Here is a 25,052-nt window from a genome sequence, read left to right on the forward strand (position 1 = left end):
AGATCATCTGCATTACCGGCAGTGTGGACAAATCTTAGTGCATCAGAGCCCCTGGGCATGCAGCCTGGGCATCAGCATTATTGAACAGCTTCCCTGGGGAATTCTAATGTGCATGGAGATTAGGGAATCACTGCCATAAATCAGCTCATGTGTCTTTTTTTGTCTAACTCCTTGCCTGATGTACTGAACCTTTACATCTTTTTCCTACTTAAACTAGACTATATCCAGCCTACAGCTGACAAGCAGTTTGGGGTTTGAGATTTTGTCCTCTCATGCCTAAAAGATGCAAGAGTCCTTGGTTTGCCTCAGACTGGGGATGTGCGTGACCTGGTGGCTAACACCATCAGCACTTGGAGGAGGGGAGCAGAGGGGCCCCAGGCAGGCAAGGAGGTCCAGCACCCTCCGGCAGCACCTCTGAAGGCTTCCTGTGCCCACATTCCAATGGGAGCAAACACTGACGCACATTCAAAACCAAACACTGGCCACCTTCACCTGCCCCCTGTTCTGGACCTGCCCTTGAGTTCTAACTTCCACTGTTCTCCTTGCTCCAAGCTGGTTACAGGCTGACAACTTGGGGTATGCTCCCCATTTTCAGGAGAATACTGATAAGCATTAAGGGGACAAAGCCTTCTCCATAACTTACCTTTTGACTTTCCATGTCCTGCCTTTTGAGCATTTAACATGGCAAATTTCTTCTGGTTTTCTGAAATTTCCATTCCTGCATTTAGAAATAAATGTGATACATATTCAGAACACGTGGACATGTTTCAGAGCAAAACTTGCATCACAGCCCATATCAGCATTGAGGTTATCACCAAAACCTGAGACAGAGAACCTTAATCCTCAAAGAACCCAGACAGGTTGAAGATCAGAAAAGGGGAAGTCACAAGGATTATCGCCAAGGTGGCCATGTGATTGTCCTGCAAACCCGGACAGTTTGGAGAGTGAAACGGGGTGGTGCTCATGAGAATGCAGAATGTCTGTGTGAAGCTCGACACTCCCGGGCAATGTTCACACAGGGTCAACCCAATTATAACCTAAAGGATGAGGCCGCAGAAGGAGAGGACAGAGCAAAGGGTCCCAGGGCCTGTTCACCCATATGCTGTAAGAGCTTTGCACGTTAGCAGTTCCACCCTGAACAAAGGTACCACATGAGTAGCAGGTACTGGATTCTGTACCCCAGCTGTGAGTAGTGTGTGCCCTGAGCATTCTCTCACTGTAAAGTCCACTAGCACAGTGACAGTGTACGTGTGCAGTGCGTGAACTGGGTGAAACAAGAGTCACTGGAAAGACAAGACGAGGTAACCCGTGGCTTCGCAGGATGTGGGGAAGGAGAAGGAAGGACAGAGCTGAATGGCCAGGGCTGGGTGCTGGGGCCCTGCCTTCTCCCGCGGGAAGCCTTCCTCCTGTAGGCAGGTACTTGCTCCAGCTTGGCAGAGCTGACCCAGGCCCTGCGTCTGCTAACTTGCACTGCCTGGCTCGCTCCCGAGGCTCCCCCTCTACCTCTGCCCACTCTGCTCCCTGGCCCTGATTCCTTCACATGCCCAACATCTGTCCCAGACTGTCCTGATGTTGGGCTCAGGCTCTGTATGCTGGCCACTGGGCTGTCCCTGCCTCCAAGGCCCTCTGTGTCCATTCTCTCTGACCTGCTACCTGAAGCATCTACCCACACACATGCATCAAGCACGAGGGCTGCCAAAATATTTGAGGCAAGGAATGCATCCAGTTTTATCCCACATGTGCCAGTTCACAGACTTACTGGCTCAGGAGTGCCTCAGTCACGCACTGCGTCTCTGAGCACTGGCCATGGGGAGCATCACATGGCAAAGGGCACCACATCAGGCCCCTCCTTTCCTTTCTATTGAGAGACACTGTTGAAAGCGTGTAGGATGCCCCCACTAAATAGTGCCGTCTTCGGGAATCCAAACACTCTGACTTACAGATGACTTCAGGGCCTGCACTAGACAACGTCATATAACGACTAAAACTAAGATTTTGTGGCTCTGTCACTTTGCATTTTAGTAACTGTCATCTTGAAATGAATTCTGGACCCAAGAGTGATTAGCCCTATTCCAATGGGGCCCCAAAGTCCGCACCAAGAATCTATGGCTGTTGCTGGGAATCAGATTTCCTCTTAGTGTAAAGGACACTCCGACACTTGGTGTAAGGGGCTGCCTGTGATGTGGGGAGCTCTGTATTTTGGAGTGGCCCCAGTCCAGGCCAATGTCTACCCATTGAGTGTTTCCAAGGAGACCCCTGCTTCTGCTTTAGCCTGACCAACCTGTAAATCCCTCCAACTCTACTGCAGAATCTCACAAAACCTCCTGTGGGTGAGACCAAATTCTGTAGCCAAGCTTAGAGCCAGTGGCTGGGGAGGACAGAAAAAGCACCTCCTGGTTTTTAGCCCTGCTGTCCTCATGGCAGTGGGCAAGGATGGGGAGGGGTGTGTGCTGGCTCCCCTCCATCCTGGACCACGACTTTTGAGGGCTGGCCTCACTTGGGCTGCAGAGATGAATATCCTTCACTGTGGCACCCTGACTTCCATTCAACAGATTGTGCTCAAAACCCTAAAGAGCTTGGGAGGCAATGAAATAGGGGCTCAGAGACTGTGTGTGCTGCCATCATTAATGACAGGCATGGCCGCTTCAGTCTCAGGGGCCACACTGCACCTCCAGGTCAGCAGAAGCTGGGAAGACAAACCAAAGAAGCACAAATGTAACACTGGGTGTGAAGGACCATCACTTTAAATGCAATGGACGATGCGGCATGCTGAGTTTCATAGGGAGAGATGGGAAGCATGCGGGCAGGCTGCTGGGTGTGGATCAACTGTGGCAGTGAGGCACACTGAAGGTATTGCACAGGCACAGCCAAAGGGGAGGCCTCCAGAATCACCTGGTACTTCTGATAGCCTGGGTGATGGTCACCATAGTGGGGTTCCATCTCTGGGGTCACACTGAGCTGGTTTTATTATTTATTCTTCATATCCTGCATGTGGCATCCAAAGTGCTGGATTTAAATGTTATGTGGCCAAAGTGCAAGAGTGGGCCAGTTCCATAAGCCTCAATTTTCTCATCTGTAAATTGGGTATAATAACAGTAACCACTTCATAGGGATTCAACGAGACAATCTCTATAAATGGGCCACAGAATGTCTGGCACAAGGTAAATACTGAATAAATGTTGCCTGTAGTAACTACATCTGACATGGTCTGTCTTGTAAGTACATTCAGAAGTATTTAGGGTTTGCAGGTCCCTTGTCTTTTCCCCATGGTGGGATTCAGCTCTGAGGGAGAAGGCTGGGCAGAGCAGGCCCATGGGAGTGGAGAATGAAGCTATTACAGCAAGCAGAGGCAAAGGTGCCTGCAGGGCCAAGGGCTGCTCACCCATCTCCTTGTCCTCCTGCACCCGCCTCCTTTCATCTGCACAGGCCTGCAGCCACCTTGCCTTGTCTTCTTGTTTTTTGGCACAAAACAAATAAACCTCATCCGTGGTCCTACTGACGAGCTTGAAGGCATTTTTCACACTGAGGTTGTAGTCCTTGTCGCGCCCATCCCCCAGGTCCACAACCTCCATCTCATCCATGTCCAGCCGGCCCTTGTAGTACAGCATGTCCCTGCGCAGCAGGTCCTTCTTGCAGGACACCAGCTGGTGGTCAAACAGGAAGAACGTCCGCTGCTGGCTTTTGCCTTGCTTAGTGATTTTGGTCAGTTCCCCAGAATGAATCAATTCTGAGCTTCGGTCTAAGATATCCAGTCCCTGGAAGGATGAAAACACATCTTAAGATCTTCCAATTCTAGCAAAGCTGTAGTCCTAGCTACTTAGGAAGCCAAGGTGGGAGGATCGTTGAGGTCAGGAGTTTGAGACCAGCCTGGGCAACATAGCAAGACCCCATCTCCACATAAAATTTTAAAAATTAGCCAGGCATGGTGGCACACACCTGTAGTCCTAGCTACTTAGGAGGCTGAGGCGGGAGGATCCCCTGAGCCCAGGAGTTTGAGGCTGTAGTGAGTGGTGATCACACCAGTACACTCCAGCCTGAGGGGCAGAGCAAGACCCTTTTCTCTAAAAAACAATCAACAACAACAACAAACAAACAAACAAACAAAAACAAACTCCCAATTTGGATTCCTTCAGGTGTTAGGATATGGAAGAGACTCCTAACACAGAATCTTTCTCAGACTTCCTAGGTACCTGAGGCTGCCCACCACTTGTCCCCATTCACAGGTAGGCAGGGCCTCAAAGATTATTTGTTAATAAACCTGGATTTATTGGTCTCCTGGTGCCTGAAATTTCTTCCTTTTCTTTTTTCTTCCTACTCACTAGAAAAATGTGACAGTGCCTCTGTGTTAGCTGAGGGGTCTTCCTTGCCTGAAGCCTCTGGTAAGAGGCTTGCTGAATTAATGGAACCCAGTCAACATCTGAAACAGCAGCTGACCCACACGGAGCCTCCAAGAGTGAGAGCACGCAGGCTTACATGTAAGAAAGCATTCATGTAGGGGACACAGTATCGTGATTATGGACCTGACATTATTTGTGTTGAGTATATGGCAGCTCCCTGGAATTGCAACTTGTTTAGGGTCATAGAAACAAAAGGCCAGACGATAAATTGTCAGCAAGAAATTAACTTCTGACAAATTATCCCCTAAATGTCAGCATCCAAAATCAAAAAGAAAAACACACTTTTACAATATTTAGGTTGAATCCAATCCAATGTTACTTTATGGTATTTGGTATGACACTGGCCTTTGTTAAATAAGGTTTGATTCTCCCTTAATCCCAGTCATACACAATAGTTTTTGGAGGCAAAAGAGACTGACTCCAAAATAGTTCTTCTATTTATTTGATCAGAGCAATTCTGTGCCCTAGATTCTTCACTTACGAAATAAGAGAGTTGGACTCAGTGTTCTCTGAGATCCTGCCCAAACTCCAGAAGTCTATAAGGCCCTTGAAATGTACGTGTTTCTCTCCAATTTTCACCACCTATAGCCTACTTCCGTTAAAAACCTAACTTCTTGCTCCAAACTTTCTCAGTCCTCTGGGAGAGTGAGTTCTGACCAATTAATAGATGTAAAATCAATGTAGCTTGGTCTAAAAACAATCTGAATGGCATCTGCTTGTTGTTCTTAATTTAATGGCAGTAGAGCACAGTGGTCACCAGCATAGACTTTGAAGCCAGGGTGCCTGCTTGGGTTTGAATCCAGCTCTGCTACTTTTGAGCTGTGTGGTCTTGGGCAAGTTATTTAACCTTTCTGTGCTTCAGTTTTCCCATCTGTTAAATGGGTATAATAGTGCTTACTTCATAGGATGGTGTAGAGGATTAAATGAGTTCATATATGTACAAATGGCTCAGATCAGTGCCATTCAGACATGCGGTAAACACATACAGGTGCTAGCTATTGTCACTGTTTTTATAAATACAGAGAGAGAGAGAGAGAAAATTTGTTGGACCATTATTACAGGCATTGTATTTGTACTCTTTCCTTTTTTTTTTGAGACAGACTCTTGCTCTGTCACCGAGACTAGAGTGCAGTGGCACGATCACGGCTCACTGCAGCCTCAACCTCCTAGGCTCAAGTGATCCTTTCAACTCAGCCTCCCAAGTAGCCAGGAATACATGTGTATGCCACCATGCCTGGCTGATTTTTTTTACTTTTTGTAGAGATGGGGTCTTGCCATATTGCCCAGGCTAGTCTCAAACTCCTGGGCTCAAGCAATTCTCACACTTTGGCGTCCCAAAGTGCTGGGATTACAGGTGTGAGCCACTGTGCCTGGCCTGTACTGTTTTATAAAACGCTCACGGTAGCCTATGAGGTAGATAATATTTTCCTCCCCAATTTATAAGATAAAAAAATTAATCTTGGCCAGATCATACAGGATTCACATGTGGGCAGGGACTCCAGAGTCCCCCATACTTCTACTACTATGTTATGTGGCTGCAACTAAAATGCCCTCTACTGTTCCCATGGAACTCCCTCTACGAGGAGAGACAGAGGCTCGGCAATAAATTAACTGCAGATACTCTTCAGATTTTATTTCTTATGGGGGTGGGGTATAAAGTAGTTGACTGTTAAATTCAACAATATGCCTCAAAATACATTTACCATTAATGGTATATATACCATTAAAGCCAAGAATATAAGATACTGACCATAGGATATTAAAGTGCATCTGCACCAGATCAAAGGTGCAGGAGGGGCGAGTGGCATGGGATCATGTGGGGTGCTTCCCACTTACCTCCCAGCCCACGATGGACACCTGCCAGCGAGCTATCTTGTCGATGCTCTCCAGCTTGCGCTTGCGCTCATTGATCAGACAGGCCACATTCTTCATGGCCTCATATGCTGCCTTTATGTTGCTGTAATCACTGCAAGATGGGAGGTTAATTTTAATCACATGACATGCACCTTACCAATGAGGACTGGCAAAATAATCATTGGGGCGCTTCTTCGTATACGAATGCTCTAGACAAAGTGACATTTACATCATAGCCGCTGTTTCCCTTTTTCTTGTTCCCCTGTGAATAGACTACAGTCTGCATAGGTTAAGGGAGCTGACCCAGTGCAATTCAGAATTCTTTGGAATAAAAATGTTTTCACTCATTTCCCAGAAATCACAATGAATGACAGTAAATGCCACAAATAAATAAGTTTTAGTCATGGTGACAATGGATGACTTTCATTAATACAGAAAGAACAGTCTTTATTATGGCTCTGATTCTCATATAACGACTCTTGTATATAAAGTACTTTAAAAATCACTAACCATTTTCAAGAGTGACTATTTGCTCTGAGTCTTCATCTTTTAAGCTGTTCGGGAAAGGACAGGAGAGGACAGGCACCTGAAGTGGTGAGTTACGGAAATGCCAGTATGGCATTCGCCTCACCAACAGATCTTCCCTTCTGGTGCTTTCCGTCCATCACAGTCACGTCAAGCTAAAATGTTCTCCCCAGGAGGGCCCCACTCCCAAGCCCACTAAAACTGTAGGCACCAGAAAAGCAGAAACTACAGTTTTAATCTACACACAGGCTAGCATAGAGCATGTCCAGCATCTGCAAGCTTCCCATTCAGGTTTTGCTCAGCGTTAATAATGTGGGGCCATGGAGACCAACCATCCAGCTAATGAGCTATATTTTCCGCTTTCCCATGGCAACTTACAGGACAGACAGGGACACTCCATCACAGCCGGAATGAATTAGAATCCTCCTGCGCAGCCATGGGAAAGCCTTGAAAGCAGATTCTATTGTCTATTTACCAAACACAATTCATCCCAGCTCCTAGGAAGTCCCCAGACACTCACTGCCCACCAAGCAGACCCTGCCGTCTTCAGAGAGGCCCATTCACACTCAGAAGTGGGGCAGAGGGCAGGAGCAAGAACGACACCAGGGGCTGCCAAAATAATGGGCACAGAGCCCCCAAAGAGGACTCCAGCAATGAAGAAAGGGTCACAAAATACGTTTTTCTGGACAAAACTAAATTGTAATGGTTTTTTTAAAAGAATTTTTGCTTTGTTTTACTTAAGACAAGGAAATGGACTTTCTGTCATGTCGACTAATTTTTATTTTGAAAAAACCAAAATCTGCAAATGCTCTCGGTGAAAAATGCCCTTAAAGGAAGAAAATCAACTACCGAAGAGTGAGGTGTGGACTTCTGGACCCAGCTTTCCCATCTCAGAATGTACTAAGCTGCCTGCCCACATCTTTCAAGAAGTCTTTGCTTCTTAATTTTCTTATTAATTCTTTGGCTCTGGCTCCTCATCATGCCATCAAGACATTTTCTTAAAAATGTCTTTGAAAATCTGTAGAAGGTATTTACGACTACAATTTTTTTCTTCAATTTTGGGGCTCTCTTGACTTCACTGTTTTTCTTTTCCACTGAACTTTTCTGATTTCTCCATCAGAAAAAGAAAAAAAAATATAGCTCTCTCTTCTTTTATCTCTCTCAATGAACTCCTTTTTCTAATTCCTTTAGTCCTCTTTAGCTAACACCCATATCTAGTGTCTATTGTTCAGTGACCTGCTCTTATTCTTTGCTTTCCAATCTAATTGTAAGAAGGTTCCCCCGCACCCCCGCCTTTTTTTTTTTTTTTTTTTTGAGACAAAGTCTCACTCTGTCGCCCAGGCTGGAGTGCAATGGTGCGATCTTGGCTCATTGCAACCTCCGCCTCCTGGGTTCAAGTGATTCTAGTGCCCCAGCCTCCCGATTAGCTAGGATTACAGGCACCTGCCACCCCACCCAGCTAATTTTTGCATTTTACTAGAGACGGGATTTCACCATGTTGGCCAGGCTGGTCTCAAACTCCTGACCTCAGGTGATCCACCCGCCTCGGCCTCCCAAAGTGGTGGGATTCTAGATGTGAGCCATGGTGCCCGGCCAGAAGTTTCCTTTTTTAAGTCTGTCTCTCCACAGGAGTTCAGAGGCAGAGAGGACAAAAGAATTATAATTCACTCTCCACTCCCTGCAGGGAGATATTTAGCTGCTGAAACCCAGAACTGTTGTGGTTTGCCATAGAAATTTCCTCCTGGTACAATCCCTTCCCTCTTCCTCTTCTCATTAGGACCCTTTGAGATGACCCTCTCCAGAGCTACAGGTGCAGTTAAAGACTCTGTGTCAGGGGCATGGACCCTGTTTCGATTCTCATCTAAAAGAGTCAGCTTTAGCCTAGACCCTTGCGCCCCTGGGTAGCCTGGCTTGGAGCCTGGCACATAGCAGTTGCCCTATGACTATCCTGTCCCTGCTGGCCAGGTGAGAACTCAGAATTTGCCAAGCACTGAGGTACCAAACAGCTGGGCTGTGCTGTGATGACATCTCCCATGGCATGGAAAATGGGCATGCACATTCCAATGCTGAATGGGTGATATGCCTAATGTATAACCACACAAAGGCTTCTGTGCATGCACGAAATGATGGTTGGCTATTAAGGAAACAAAGGATAACTTTTGGCTCCCCCAGAAGAGATCATATGGCTAGGGAACAAGGGCGTGAGAAGGATCCAGAAACAACCAAGGCAGATAATAAAGACAGAGACAGTGTGTATTTTGTTGCTTGTTGTTCAGGCGAAGCTGAGATTCAAACAACAGAAGTGTGAGTAACAAGAAGAGCTTAGTCAGGCACCAAGGAAGCTCAAAGGGAGATGCAGCATTCAGGTAAGCATGAAGGAAGCCCTGTGCTCCCAGCAGGAGGGAACAGGGAGAAGACCAGAGAGTCGGCACCCCGGTGGGTAGGGAATGGTTCAGGGCCCAGCAGGCGCCCAGTGCCCTGGTCTTCTCAGCCGCCCCATATGGGTTCGCACCCCTGACAATCCACACCCTTTTACAGTTCAAGCTTGTATGTGCCCTCACCCCTTCTATGTTGCTAAGTAGAGACTGCTTAGTAACTTTAGGTAAGCCACTTTTAAGTAATGTTTCTGCCATAAAGAATCCTGCTCTGAGCTGAGCTGCTGTGCATCAACCTCAAGGGTACAGGAGAGAACGAGAGTTATGGCTTTCCAATCACACTGGTCTGTTTCCCTCAGAAACGGTCTTTACTAACTACTGAGTACTCAAAGGCATGTTTATAAAATACAGGTAAGCAACATAACAATACAACAAAAGCTGCCATGCACTCGTGGCACAGCTCACGAATGACCCTTGTGTCTTCATAGCTCTAGGAGTGGATATTCTGGAGGCTCTTCAATCACTCTATTTCAATAGTTAATTGCACACATTCTGAACAATCTGAAAACTTCTCCCAGGGAGCTTCCAAAGTGTTAAGGCTGACACTGATGCCCACCTATCACTGCTTGGGGTTAAGAGCTGCCTACAGGTAATGGCAGCAGTGCCCTCACCTTTGCCCCTTACCCGTGCCCCTCACCCGTGTTCCTGTGTGGTATACTTGAGCAGCTCGGCCAGCTGCAGCGGGTATTTGCAGATCTTCTGCACTGGTGTGAGCAGGAACCCGTCGATGGCGATGTCAATCATCTGCTGCAGCAGGCGGCAGGCTTCGAAGAAATGTCTGTACTTGCCCTGCTTCATGAGGTTGGCGAGCTCCAGGCAGGCGCCCGGGTGGTTGTTGCAGTACTCAGAATAGATGGCAAAGCCCTCTTGCTGGGAATGAAAAGTACAGCTTCGTCAGCTTCTGGGGTGCCTCTGGGACATGACAAAGACAGGCATCATCCCAGCCCTCTCTAAGGGACATTCCTAGAAGGGAGGAAGACAGTGTACTGCAAGAAGGACAGGGCATGAAATCCGCTGGCGCCCAAGCTGCCCTGCCATGGTTTCCACAAGCGTTATCTGGCCGGCGGGAAGGGGTGCTTCAGCAGGCTTCCGAGGGGGGTTGGGGATGAGGCTGCCCTGGAACTCAGCATGGTCTCTTTCTAGCCTGCCTCACACTCATCCTGGAAGGTGGGGAGCAGGGCCTCTAACGTCCCCCTCCCACAAATTTTTTTCAACTCAGCTGAAAACCATGTATGCAATTTTAATGGTTGCTCATTCTTTGTGGTTTACAACTAGTCTTGTCAGGTTTTCCTCAAAAATGCCCATTTCAACACCCTCTCTTCCCAATTCTCTGCCGTCACCCTGGCTGGGCCTGCCACGACCCCTTCCCTGGTGGCAGCAGTACTCCCCTGTCCTCACTGTGAGACTGACCTTCCTCAGGCCACCACCTGACCTCCAGCCTGTCCTAAGCTGGCTCCTGCAGGAAACTTCTGCACAGGCCACACAAGGAGGCCTGTGACCATGTCCCAAATATGCCCAGGTCACATATGGGGCCCAGCCTCCAGCTGACCAACTTAACACAAAAACATTATGCCCTGTCACTTAAAATCTATCTGCCCCAGAGGACTCTAGACAGCTACTGAGCCCAGCACCCAGGAAGTGAAGGCACAGTGAGGCTGTCATTGTTATTATTATTACTCTTACTATTCCCTAGCTATTTGGGCTGGGACTAAAATCTTCCTCTGAAATCCTTTAGCAGTAAGTAGTAATAGTCAATCATAAGTTAAAAAATGATAAATGCATGTTATCACAGGAAGGTTCTGAGGCAGTTACAGTATCACAACCACACGTCCTGGAGCCACATGCCCGGGTCTGCCTTCACAGCTGCCTCTTACTGGTATGTGGCCTTGGGTTACTTACTCTCTGGGCCTTAGTTTCCTCATCTGGAAAGTGAGAGAGAGAATCGTATCTACCTCATAGCAATACACAAGCCAATATAAGAAAACCCTGGAAACAGTGTCTGAAACGTAACAGACACTTCCTGGATATTATTAGCAAGGACTCCATAGTTCTTATGGCATAACCCTTAGAAATTTTTAAAAAGTAATTACTCCAAATGTAACCCCCTAATTTCAGACTACATAAAAGGATTTTGGAAAAAGGAACTTGGGACATTTAGACAAGATTAACTATACAGATTTTGTTTATATGATAAGCATATAAGATAGAAGAAACATCTCCTTTCTATGGAAGATTCATCTAGCAAACAAGCAATAAAACAAAAGAGACGCCTGTTTTTTGTGGAGATGCACTTCAAAATTATGTAAGCAGATGTTATTAATAATGAAGTAAAGGGTGACGCACATTTTGAAGAAAGCAAGATCCTATTTCACTTAAGTGAGGTTCCTCTTTGTTGTACTGTTTCTCAAGGTCTTTCAGAAACTTTCTTTGGAATTTGTAAATATCTTCAATGTTTCCAAAAATAGTGGCTAGCTGCGCAACGGTGAACATTCCTGTGTGCTTGCGGCACTGTCGGATATAGCCCTGCAAAATACAGAAGTAATACTTTTTATTTGGAAATCCAAAAAAATTATTTGAATAGTGCAGCTTTTGTAGGCCTAAAGCCATGAACTTGGAATGAATTTTAATTAAAGAGACTCTATGAGTCTCTGATGAGGCCATCGTACTTCCACGACTGCAATTTTCCATAGGTTTGTTTTAAAATAAAAAGAAAGCAAAAAGTCTCCTGTGGTCGGATTCAGGATCCAACAAACCATATAATGTTTCCAGAAACAAGTTTCAAATACCAGAGCTCAAAAATTGGTGTCATCGCGTGTTTTTCCAAACTCTTCAGATAATCATTCTCCCAACCCTAATTCCATTTCACAGCCCAGGAGACTTGTCAAATGCAGAATGTCACTGCTTGCTGAATAGCCCATGCAGCTCTGTGCACTGTTCATCAGGGCAAGGATTCCTCTTACCCAAGGATTCCACCAGCACCACCTCTCTATGGACAGCACCAATCTGTAGGTCTTTAATCTGAGGCTTGCACTAATTATCTGTGTGCAACACCATGGCTATACTGTGGCTTAGGTAGGAGCTAGTGGGATAAGAAGAAAAGGCTGTACATACATGTAAGCAGCTAACTCAAAAGGAGTTATCATGACATTCAATAGAATAAACTGACCATGGAGTAAAACACATACCAATGACTACTTGCTATGAATTTTAACAGGAAAACAATGTAATGTAATAGTTCAGAAAAGGACAGCTTCTGGGGCAGACCGCCTGGGTTTAAATCCAACCCCACCACTTAACTTCTCTGTGCCTTGGTTTCCCCATCTGCAATGGGGGCTAACAGGACCTGCCCAGTGAGAATGCTGTGGTAGCTGAGGTAATCCAGGTGAGGGGTGGCAAACAGTCAATGCTCAATAATTATGGGCAGTTCCTCTTATTTCCCTAAATGGCACTGCAGACCTGCTTCTTTCGCCACACACTCATACAGAAAGAGATGGCTGGCACAAAGAAGCTAAACACTGGCATGTCCACACAGCTGGCTAATCCGATTAGAGAACGGGCAGTTCTCTGACTTCAACTTGTCTTCAGCACTGAATGGTCAGCGTTGAACTGATAGTGCAGATATCAGCATTTAAAGCTAGGAGAGCCGTAATGAGCAGACAGGGCGAACAGCAGTGTAGTGTGATGCTTGTACACAATCCATAGAAGCATAAAATACCACAGGAAGACAAAACCCTTTCAAGTGCACCTCTGTTAATGACAAGTTCTCTGAAATCAGGATAAGACTATAAAATAAAATTTGTTGCCAAGTAGAATAGCATGACAATAGAATATAGCCTTTCATATGACCAATATAAAACCAGCATTTTTTCCCATCTGTGTCTAAATGACTCAAGATCTCATCTGTGAGTTGGTGATTAGATGCAGTGGGGTTGCAGATAGGGACAAACCTTTGACTCTTTGTAAAATCAAGTGAGGGTGTTGCCTTCTATGAAAGCCATTCTTTGCAAATAATCTCAGGAATTAGGTCCTGATAGAGATAGTTGCAGAGTACACTTAAGAGAGGGGCCGGGCACACTGGCTCACGCCTCTAATCCCAAAACTTTGAGAGATCAAGGCAGGAAAATTGCTTCAGTCCATGAGTTCGTGACCAGCCTCGGCAACACAGTGAGACCCTGTCTCTATATAAAATTTAGAAAACTAGCTGGGTGTGGTGATGCATGCCTGTAGCCCTAGCTACTCGGGAGGCTGAGGAGGGAGGACTGCTTAAAGCCCAGGAGTTGGAGGCTGCAGTGAGCTATGACCACGCCACTGTACTCCAGTCTGGGTGACATCTCTAAGAAAAGCCTTGTCTCTGAAAAGAGACCCTGACTCTAAAAAACCTCCACCAACAGCTAGGACAGCCGCAGCACTCAGACTTAGCAGTGCAGACAGCAGAGGCGGAGAAATGAGCAGTGGACAAGTGTGTACATGTGGGAGTCTGATGGCGGGGCGGGGGGTGGAGGTGGGGAGAAAGCCCAGGCACCTCATGTAGCCTCGTACTGTGACCCTCAGTGAGGTCCCAGCCTGGCGGCCCACCTCGCAGATGTCCCTGAGGTGTTTGATGTACACCCGCTCGGTGTCCATGATCTCCCGGATGACGTTGGTCCGCATCTGCTGCTTGTTCTCGCAGTGTCTGTGGCGGCTCTGGCTGGCCTCCTCGTCCTGCTCCTCACTGGGGGTGCTGCTGGAGTTTTCCGACAGCTCCTCCTGATTCACTCGCAACTGCAACCCACACATGGGACAGGTGACTTGGGGCAGGGGAGGGCAGCATGGAGCAGAGGCAGGAGACCTCCCGGGTTCCTACTTTCCTGTGACCTGTTAGGAAGGCAGCCTGGCCCTCGCCTGAGTCTCATGGCCTCAGCAGGACTGCGGCTGTACCAGCAGGCACGAGGACCACAGAGAAACACCGAGCAACTCGCTTGCCTTCCTTTAACATTTTTGCTCCGACCCAGCCTAATTTCTTACAGGTGTGACTTGCATGTCAGATATCAATTACAAAAGAGCTGACCTGATAAAAGGCGAGTTCTGACCTGAAAGGATCCTGCAGCACCCCCAGATACTTTGGAAAAGCTGCAAGCACCCCATACTTACTCTGACGAAGCTCGCGGGGAACCAGGCTTCCTTATCTTCGCTGCGGCCCCACCACCAGTCCTTGTTGGAGGCTTCTAGAACCTGGATGACATCCCCGGCTTTGAAGCCCAGTTCCTGGTCGTCCATGGTCACATGGTCCCACAGGGCTTCCGCGCAGACCACGTTGCCATCACTGATCAGCTGGAAGGAGACAGTGGGGTGCGCTCAGCATAGAGCACGAGTGGGCAGGATGGTGAGGGAGCCACTAGGTGCACTCTCTCAGGGTGACACTGGTATCCTCTCACTTGGATATGCTGGTGGCATTTGGTTCACACTGATTATGTGACTGGTTACACAAAGAGAACCCAGGAGAACAGACTAAGAAAAAACAAAGTCAGGAGGGCATCTCTACCTGCTTTTAAACAAAGCCCTTAAACTGGGTGTGGTGACTCACACCTGTAATCCCAGTACTTTGGGAGGCCAAGGCGGGTGGATCACCTGAGGTCAAGAATTCAAGACCATCCCAACCAAGATGGTGAAACCCCGTCTCTACTAAAAATACAAAAATTAGCCAGGCATGGTGGTGGGCTCCTGTAATCCCAACTACTCGGGAGGCTGAGGCTGGAGAATCGCTTGAACTGAGGTGGCGGAGGTTGCAGTGAGCAGAGATCGTGCCATTGCACTCCAGCCTGGGAACAAGAGCAAAACTCTGTCTCAAAAAAAAAAAAAAAAAAAAAACAAAAACCCAGATGTGGTGGCACATGTCTGTAATCCCAGCTACTTGGGAGACTGAGGCAGGAGAATTGCTTGAACCTGGAAGGCAGAGGTGCAGTGAGCCGAGATTATATCACTGCACTCCAGCCTGGGCAACACGAGCAAAATGCAAGAAAAAAGGGAGGGAGGGAGGGAGGAAGGCAGGCAGGCAGGCAGGCAAGCCCTTTTTAAAAAAAGTATTAGTTGCTCACTTAGCAGCAGGTCAGTTATCTAGCAAACTTGAATTCTGAACTATTTGCTCCAAAAATGGTTTCTGGCAGCCGTACTAGATGTCACAGAGCCAAGCCTACTAAAGTTATGCACGTATGCTATTGGAAGTCCCTCACGTCTCCCTCCAGTGTGGATCATTCATACTTTATTCACAATTCGAGTAAGTTTTGCATCTAACTTTATACTTTACAGCAATTAAAGAGAACATAGCATGATCCTGGGATCGTTAACAATTAAAAAGTCAGGAACAGACGTGGCTCCTCCATCCACTAGCCACGGGAGCAGGTGATTTTGCACGTCTCCTTAGCGCCCAACGATACACATCACTGGCCATCTCAGTAAAGACGCTGACTCACTAAGGAGTTATGCTCCACACGTTCTGCTCAAGAACGCCAAAAGCTGGAGGTATCTTCCAGAATGATTTCCTAAAAAAAAGCTAAAGCTGCAGAGTGGCCAAAGGAACACCAGATTTGGAGGGAAGAATACATGGGTACCTCCAGCTCTGCCATTCGCCAGCAAGTAATTAGACATCTTTCCTCACAGCGTTGACGAAAATGTGGAAAATAACCATAATGTCCGCTTCTTAGATCAGCTGTGAGAATTATACGAGACAGTGGAAGGGAGGGTATTCTTTCATCAAGTGGAAAGCACTGGCCGAACACTGATGGGGAGCTGCTCTTCCTTACCTAAAAAGATGAGCTGCCTCTACCCAGAAAGCTTAATCCCATACATTTTCCTGGACAAGGTCAGAGAATCACAGTGTTGTTCTTTCTTTATTTTTGAGATGGAGTCTCGCTCTGTCGCCCAGGCTGGAGTGCAGTGGTGTGCTCTCAGCTCACTGCAACCTCCGCCTCCCAGCTTCAAGCAATTCTGCCTGCTTCAGCCTCCCAAGTAGCTGGGTTTACAGGTGCACACCATCATGCCTACCTAATTTTTTTGTATTTTTAGTAGAGACAGGGTTTCACTATGTTGGCCAGGCTGGTCTTGAACTCTTGACCACAAATGATCCACCTGCCTTGGCCTCCCAAAGTGAATCACAGTGTTGTTTTAATCAGAGTTCCAGGTTTTTGGACATGCTTAGTAAAGAAGAACTAGGGAACAAAGTCAGAAGTGGTTGTGGACCCTGAAAAATCAGGTATCCCGTATCCAACACTGTCGTGTGGAATTCCAGTACCTCATTGATGGCCAGCTGCTCCCCGCCAGGCTGCAGGTACCGAGGGCTGGCCTGGCAGAGGTCTTCATAGCTGAAGTCCTCCTCACTACCGTTGTCATCCACTAAGGCAGAGGGCTCAGTACCTCCATCTGAAGAAACTAAAACATACAAAACAAAGGCATGATTTAAGACACAGCTAACAAGAGTTTTTCATATGATGAAAAAATTTGGTAACATACTCCCAAGGGAAGGTAATTATCTGTATCTTACTCAGAATAAGAAAGTGTTAGAAAATGTCTACATTACTCCAAAGTAAAGAGCTACAGTTAAGCGTGACATTAAGTGAGAGGTGGAATGTTAAAGAGTGTATTGCCAACACAATACCATTTGCAGAGTGAAGACCATCAGGGCATTATGTGTAATTTGGTTGGAAGTCTGTGCTCCAAACTGGATATTAACAACATAAATATAGATAACAATGCTGCCAAGCAATGTGCTGGAAAGCTGAGGAGGTAAAAAAGATGAAAAAGATGATCCAATAATCTGCTTCCATCCTTTATCTGCAAGGCAAAAGAATTACTAAAACCAGTACATCCCAACAGCGTCTTGAGTAGAAACGTGCCATCATTCTTACTCTCTGTACATATTTGAAAGGCTTGGAACTCATAATATGACAATGAGGAATTATATAGTACTTTTACCAGAAAAGAGAGAGAAAGATCTTTTAAGGATGGTGCAGCTTTTTAGATTGGCCACCCTTGTAGTCAGATTTTCTTTCTTGGGAAAATGAGCCACCGCTGGCAAAGCCAACGATCTGTCACTGAGCAGTCTCTTCTTTCAGACTCATGACCTCAGTCCTCCTGTGCAAGTTCAGGGATGTCTCCATCACTCTTTCTCCACTTGATCTTAGCCAAAAGGCCGAGAAGCAGTCTATTACTATTTTTTCCAACGGAATGACTGTCACGTGCTGGGGACAGAAAGCTATACAACAGATGACGCTTGTCTTTAAGGGGATGCAATAAAACCCGAATTCTGATGACTGCAGCCAGGAATTAGAAATATAATAGGGAGAGTCCGAAGCAAGAGGCAGGATTCTAAAGAGAAAGGGATCCTCCCCAGTCAGGGAAAGGCTTCCTGGAAGAGGAGCAGGCGACTCAGAACACTGCAATGGCCCGATTGCAAATCAAAGGTGGCTTGATTCGAAGCACATGCTCCACAGACTCCCCGCGCATCTCAAGAAAGACAAGACTGCAAAGATCGGGGGCACACAGAAGGGCCTCACACACAGGCTGGAGTTCATCCCAGGCTGCTCTTTCAGGGTTCCGAGAAAGGAAGCCACAGGACCTAAGTACAGTCCCCTCATATGACAGAAAGAGAAGAGGTTTTAGGGTCACAGAGGTTGGTCTGAATGCTGGTCCTGCCCTTCTGTGGACCTAAACCAAGTGACTGCATTTCTCTGAGCTTCATGTCCTTCTTTTCGAAGAATCAGGTCACAGAATGCATGTGAAACTCTTAGCATCCTTGACAATAGCTGGAACTCCACAGAGAGTGCTACTGTGGTGACGGTGTCCTGCACGATGAGGGCTGGGCTAAACTACGACGTGCAGGAAGAGCTGTTGGGGCGGAGCCTGGGGCCAGGGAAGCCAGCTGGGAGAACAGAGGTTAGTGGGAGTGGGCAGCAACAGGAGCTGCCCCAGGAAATGGCATCAGGAACTGAGATCCATGTTGGGAGGCCAAGCTCATGCCTGCAGCAACAGAGATACAGTCAATGATGTTTTGGAAAAATTAAAAGTTCCCTGGAGACTTAACAAAAAGCAGAGGCCTGAGGGAGAAGCTGGTGTGCCGGCAAGGACAGAGGGCTGGCTGAAGGTCGCCCTGGGATGGTGCTCCACGGGCTTGCTTTGCTCAGGGACTTGGCAAATCCATGTTTCTAGTTACTTGACTGGAAAAGGACGGGCCTGGTTTCTGACTGAAGAGTTCTTTCTTGGGGAGATGTTTTATATTCGAATCAATCCAACCTGCATTTTCTATGCACAGCTCATCTTACCCACACTGGCCATGTGCCAGGTACTCGGCAGACACACGTCCAGCCCCAGACCCCCATCCCCCACCACCATGCTTGGCCTCCTGCTCCCCTTATGCCTCTCCTCCCTTCCCTCCCCTCATCATTCAGCCACACTGCTGTCACAAGCAACCGATTCTGTAAATAGAGCCCAGGAATCTGACACTAGAACAATGATAAACATGGAAGAAGATCCGCAATAATGGAGGTAATCAACATTGCAGAAGTAGTATTTCACGCACCAGCATTTTAGGTCTTCCTTGCCAAGCACAGACAGGGACGTGATGATGAGGAGGAGTTCAAGCTCATGCACTGGTGATGCACGGAGCTCTTGAAGCAGGACGGAGGGAAAGCAGGAAGGTGTGCATGTGCTGCCTGCGGCGCCTCTCCCAGCCCAGCCCCAGCCCCTCTCTGAGACTGTGCTCAGGCCACCTCCCACCTGGCAGCCCCAGTCCTGTAAGCCTGAGCTCTGGACACAGCACCTGTGAGTGGTGCCCACTGAGCTGGGTCTGCTCATGGGCTCTGGCTTTCCAATTGCTTCCCCCTCTGCCTGGCGTGCCCCTCTCAGAGAAATCCCAACATCCCAGCCATCATCATCTCCTTTCCAGAACCCTCCTGTGATTCCAGGGGAACCAGCTGCTTATGTCCATGATAGCACACACCACAGTGAGGCATGGCCCATGGGTCTGCACCTGTGCCCCAGCCGTGAAACCACCCAGACAGGTGTGGGGGACACCGCGACAGCCAGGGAACCTTGGAGCAGCTGACAATGGAAGCCAGGGGAGAGCTCTCAGCGTGGACAAAGTCAGGGTTCCAGGCTCTGAGTGCATGGTGCCAGTCACTCTCTACCCACCTCCACTCCCCTGCCTGGGCCCATCCCCAGTCTTGGTCAGGAAAGGTCAGGGCCTGTGTCTGCGAGGAAAAAGTGAAAGTGAGCTGTCTAAGAGACCAAGAGACGGGGGTGGGGGAGTGTGGGGGAGGAGTAAATTCCTGGGCCTAAGCACAAAGCCAAGAGGCAGAAGAAAGAGCTCCATAGCCTTGGTCTTGCCTTCTGGGCCCTAGCTTTCTTACCTTCTCATTAAAGGAGAGAGGACGGTTGTCAGGGCATGGCAGGGCCTGGCGCCTCAGGAGAAGGGAGTGCACCCTCGGAGCACGGGTGGGTGGGCAGCAGGAAGCCAGCTATGCATGTGTGTATCCATGTCTGTCTTGCTGGGGGTGTGGCTGGAGGTCTTGAGAAAGCCAGACCTGTGCTGTCTGAGAAACACTAGAGCCTGAACAACGCATGGTGACTGTTTCGTTTTAAATGTAACTTCTGCTTCCTATGCTAGGTCAGGGTGCGTACAGGCGGAGAGCAGAAGGTCACCTAGTCTAGTATGCTTCGCTGGTGTGTGTGTTTGGGGGTGGGTTGGGGGATGTCTTGAGGAAGCACATCATTTTTTTCATGCCTGAGTATGTCTTAGACTCCAAGGGAAACAACACTGAAGACAAAGGCCTTCTCTAACCCTGGAGCGGCTGCCCAGACCACGAGGCCCAAGAACTGTGCTGCTTACTGGCTGCGATATCCTGACGCTCCTGGGTGAGGAGAATATACACAAAGCCTGGGTGTCTAATGCCTAAAGCAGCAGGAATCTTCCAATTTTAGCAACCACTGATCTGGCACTGTCTGGTACCAATAGCATCTTTCCTTATCAATTTAAACCATGGTTGAGCCAGAAAAAAAAAAAAAAAAAAGTGAATCTCAGCAAAATAAAGGCATTGGGGCTTCCCACCCACAGCAAAGCTCTGAAAAATGACACTTTCTCCTCGAAGAACTGAACAGTGTCTTCCAAGGGAGCATTCTTTACCATGATCTAGCTATTGCTGTGAAAATCAGTACAGAAAGAAAAAAAGCTGGTTGTAATCATGTATAAATTCACAATTAACAGGAGTCTATTGAAAAGTGTTAGACCTTTACAGGAGGTACCAGGAGAAAACCCTCTGGACAGAGACATGGACTGGAAATACTGACTGTTCTCTGAGTTCTTCATAAACACTTAGCAAAACAGCTCTACCGGGGGGAGTGGTGCGCACCTGCAGTCCCAGCTACTTGGGAGGCTGAGGTGGGAGACTAGGATTTCCAGTCTGCAATGAGCTCTGATTGTACCACCAGACTCCAGCCTGGGCAACAGAGCAAGACTTTGCCTCAAAAGAAAAAAGTAAAGAAAAAAGACAACTCTGGCTGAGGTTAATCACAAGAGAGGTTTCAACAGCAACTGTTTCAACATCATGGATTAGTAGTTAGCGACACTGTGGAAGCAAGATGGCTTGAAGCGCTCATGGGTCGGCTGACTCAGTCCTGGCCAGGAGATGGGGGGCAGAGGCCAGGGGCAAGATACTTGAAACATGGACGAGGGAAAGTCATGGCGCCTGGAGTGAAAATTCCTGGGTGAATGTCCTTGCTTCACTAAATTCCTAACTAAATGACCTTGGTGCAAGTCACTTCGGCTCTTTGAACTTCAGTTTTCCCATCTGTAAAGCAGGCATTAGCCTGTATGTTTTATCTATTCAGAGGTTATTCTTCCACCTCTCACATCCCACGACCCACTCACTGGCAGATCTGACTCAAGTTCCTGAAAGTGTCCAGGATCTGGCTACCTCTTACCCCTCTGCCACCACTCAAGCCTGGGTCCCCTCCCACCACTTAAGCCTGGGTTCCCATCCAGCTTCGGGCTCCCTCCAGCAGCCCCTCCTGGTCTCCCTGCTGCCACCCCCGCCCCCAACAGGCCATAGCTGCCACAGCGATGCTGCCAAACCATTCCTAAACTGGATTGTGTCACTCGTCTGCTCAGAATCATCCACAGGGGAGACAGCCAAAGTTCTTGAGACTTCTCCCCAGATACACCGTGCCTCCTACCCCTCTCCAACCAATGGGCTTTTGTTCTTTTTTTCTTTTTTTTCTTTTATTTATTTATTTACTTTATTTTAATATTATACTTGAGGTTTTAGGGTACACGTGCACAATGTGCAGGTTTGTTACATATGTATCCATGTGCCATGTTGGTTTGCTGCACCCATTAACTCGTCATTTAGCATTAGGTATATCTCCTAATGCTGTCCCTACCCCCGCTTTTGGCTGCAAAGACTGCAGGCACTCCTTGCCCAGGGCCGCTGCTCCGTGTGCCTGACAGCCCTCCCCAGGTACACACACACTGGCTCCCTCTCTCACCTTCACCATCCCACTCAAAACTACAACCCTCACTCTCACTCCACGGTCTCCCCTGGTTTAGTTTCCTCCATAGCATTTGTCACCGTCTAATGTATTCTGTTCACTATCCAGAATGTAAGCTCCAGAAAGACAGTAATTCTTGTTTGCTTTATTCTTAACTGTGTTCCTGCCTGGCACACATGGGAGGCAGGGAAGGAAGGAAGAAAGGAAGGAAGGGAGGGAGGGAGGGAGGGAGGAAAGGAAGGGTGGGAGGGAGGGAGGAAAGGAAGGGTGGGAGGGAGGGAGGGAGGGAATGAAGGAAGGAAGGAAGGAAGGAAGGAAGGAAGGAAGGAAGGAAGGAAGGAAGAAGGAAGGAAGGAAGGAAGGAAGGAAGGAAGGAAGGAAGGAAGGAAAGAAATACAGCATGTGGACTTCGTGCAAGGCTTTGGGGTCAGATGAACTTGCCTTCAGATGATAGCGATGCACATTTTTTTCTTTCCTATATTTTTCTTTTTTGAGTATGAGTCCTTGGTCAAGTTTCTTTCTTTGTTTTTTCACCTGTTGAATGTGGATGATAATACCCATCTCTCAGGGTTGTTTATACATTCTGAACAAGTACTTGTTATTGGTGTGCTTTGAGCCTCAAGTGGAATGATGATATATGAAAGCACCCTGTAAATTGAAAAACAGTATAGAATTGCAAGATGTGGCTGGGCATGGTAGCTCGTGCCTGTAATCCTAGCACTTTGGAAGACTCAGGCAGGAGGATCCCTTGAGCCCAGGAGTTTGAGACCAGGCTGGGCAACATAATAAGACCCATCTCTATAAATTAAAAAAAAAATTAAAAATAGAATTGCAAGATGTTATTTTATCAGGTGCCTATAATGTGCTAGGCACTGATTTAAGCTGAGGTGAACTGGCTCATATAATCCTCATGACAATGCTACACGGGAGGTACTGTCAGTTGTACCCATTTACAGATGAGGAAACTCAAGTCCCAATAACACACAGCTGTGTGCAGCAGGCCCGGGCCATCTAACTCTTACCCACTGGGCAGAACTGCCTCCTCCAGCAGTAGCTGTTACTTGTAATAAGACAAAATGATATTAAAAACAGTGTTAGTATCCAAATCTGTGTGTTTTGCTCCCATTCTGGAGAGCAGCTGTGTGTCCTGCCCTCCGTTCCCTCACTAACCCTTCCTTCCAACTACCAATCCCTGCTCCCAGTGGGGCCTGTCAAGGACCTGATTCCATTTTCTGGTTGTATCCTTTTCCCTTCACCACCCTAACTACTTTCACGATTTTAAAGTCCCTTAAAGTTAATGGCTCCTGTGTTCCTGTCCCATAATTTAAGTGTGTTTTATGGAGTGGGATTTCTCAGTGTCTGATGTCTAGACAGAAGAATCTTTGTGCAATGCTTTGATGCTTCGTCCAGGCCTGGTGGTTTTCTATGATTCCCCACGCTTACTGTCTAGGTCGCTTACCATCTTAAAGGACAGGACAGACTTAAAGGAAAGGAGAGACGTTTGATTTTTGTCTTCCCAGCCCCTAGCATAGTACCTGGCATACAGAAGGCACTCAGTATGTGATTTCCAATCGAACCGCAAATTGCTGATGTGGAAACTGAGGTTCCAAGAAGTTGAGTCATTTATCAGGGCTACACAGGGGCTGGGTCCAAACCAGGATGGGAACCCAGGTCTCTCTGACTCCCACCCCTGTGCTCATCTGAGATTCTAGCTAGAAAAATCCCTCAGCCAGTCTTCATGACTCCGTTTCCCTCCCCAAGCCATCCTATATATTACTTCCCAGGTGAACTTCTTTTTTTTTTTTTTTTTTTGAGATGGAGTCTTGCTCTGTCGGCCAGCTGGAGTGCAATGGCGTGATCTCGAGTCACTGCAAGCTCTGCCTCCTGGGTTCACGCCATTCTCCTGCCCCAGCCTCCTGAGTAGCTGGGACTACAGGCGCCCGCCGCTACGCCCAGCTAATTTTTTGTATTTTTAGTAGAGATGGGGTTTCACCATGTTAGCCAGGATGGTCTCGATCTCCTGACCTTGTGATCCGCCTGCCTCGGCCTCCCAAAGTGCTGGGATTACAGGCGTGAGCCACCACGCCTGGCCCAAGGTGAACTTCTTACAACAGTGGTTTTATGATGTCACAAGAAATGACATGAGAGTTGTCTATTGCTTCATGACAAAATTCCTCTACAGTGTATCTTCTCTGTAATCTGACGCCACTCTACTTGAACACTTTAAAGTGTCATATACTCTCAGTAGACATTGTTCAATTGAATTACGAACTGCTGATGGGGAAACAGCAATTTGCAGTTCGGCTGAAAAATCTTAGATGCAGTAGTCCACAGCATGTCAGAGCCTATGCCAGCTCCGCTGGGCAGAGTTCCTCACAATGGCCAGACCCACAGGCCGGTGCTGCTGCCTTCTTCACTTCTTCATGTTCCATTCCTCACTAACTTCAATAGGCTTTGATCCTCAACTACAGAGGAAAGTTAATAATGATGACTTCTTATCTAGGGGAATTTTGATGCTGTCAAGCTATTATAAATTCTCAAAATGTATGTCACCAAAATCAGGAGAAATGAATATATTATAATAATTAAAAAGTAAATTTTATTGTTTCTTTCTTCCTATGTGATGAACACGTAACATTAAATTTTACCATCTTAACCATTTTTAAGCACACAGTTCCAGTTCAGCAGTGTCAAGTATATTCACACTATTGTGCGACAAAACTTTTTCATCTTGCAGAACTGCCACACATATTAAACACCAATTTCCTCTTCTTCCTCTCCTGTTCCTTGGCAACCACTTTCCACTTTCTGTTTCTATGATGTTGACTACTTTAGATACTTCATATGAATGGGATCATACATTATATGTCCTTTTATGGCTGGTTTATTTCACTAAGCATAATGTCCTTGACATTCATGTGTACCAAGTGTTAGAATTTCCTTCTTTTTAAACACTATATAATATTCCATTGTTTGGTTAGCACTTCTATTGATTTTTAAAAAAGGAAAAAACCAAAAATATTCCATTGTGAGTATACACACCACATCCTGTTTATCTGTTTGTGGGTAAACATTTGGGCTGCTTTTACCACTTGGCTATTGTGAGTAATGTGCTACCAACTTTTTGAGACCCTGCTTACAACTCTTTAGCATACTTGATCAAATGGTAGTTCTAGTTTTAATTTTTTGAGGACCCTCCATACTGTTTTCCACATGGCTGCATCATTTCACATTCCCACCAACGGTGCTCAACAGTTCCAATTTCTCCATATTCTCACCAACTGTAGTTTCTTTTGCTGAAAAAATAGGTGTGGAAAAAACATTT

The 25,052-nt window shown here is 47.1% G+C and overlaps 1 protein-coding gene across 4 annotated transcripts in view; it reads right to left on the reverse strand.

Annotated features, from left to right (window-relative positions):
• The window catches only part of SPATA13 (spermatogenesis associated 13), a 148,428-nt gene that overhangs the window by 5,945 nt on the left and 117,431 nt on the right, over positions 1-25,052 (reverse strand). For all 4 annotated transcript variants that reach the window (XM_032150649.2, XM_058437768.1, XM_058437769.1 and 1 more), the window contains 8 exons: positions 16,479-16,615; positions 14,342-14,521; positions 13,787-13,972; positions 11,555-11,734; positions 9,849-10,081; positions 6,234-6,363; positions 3,383-3,755; positions 644-718 (listed from right to left, as the gene is read on the reverse strand). In XM_032150649.2, coding sequence (XP_032006540.1) covers positions 644-718; positions 3,383-3,755; positions 6,234-6,363; positions 9,849-10,081; positions 11,555-11,734; positions 13,787-13,972; positions 14,342-14,521; positions 16,479-16,615 — 1,494 coding nt within the window. The remainder of the gene's footprint in view (positions 1-643; positions 719-3,382; positions 3,756-6,233; positions 6,364-9,848; positions 10,082-11,554; positions 11,735-13,786; positions 13,973-14,341; positions 14,522-16,478; positions 16,616-25,052) is intronic.

The sequence above is a fragment of the Hylobates moloch genome, unplaced genomic scaffold, assembly GCF_009828535.3.
Source record: "Hylobates moloch isolate HMO894 unplaced genomic scaffold, HMol_V3 SCAFFOLD_4, whole genome shotgun sequence".
Taxonomy (NCBI): domain Eukaryota; kingdom Metazoa; phylum Chordata; class Mammalia; order Primates; family Hylobatidae; genus Hylobates; species Hylobates moloch.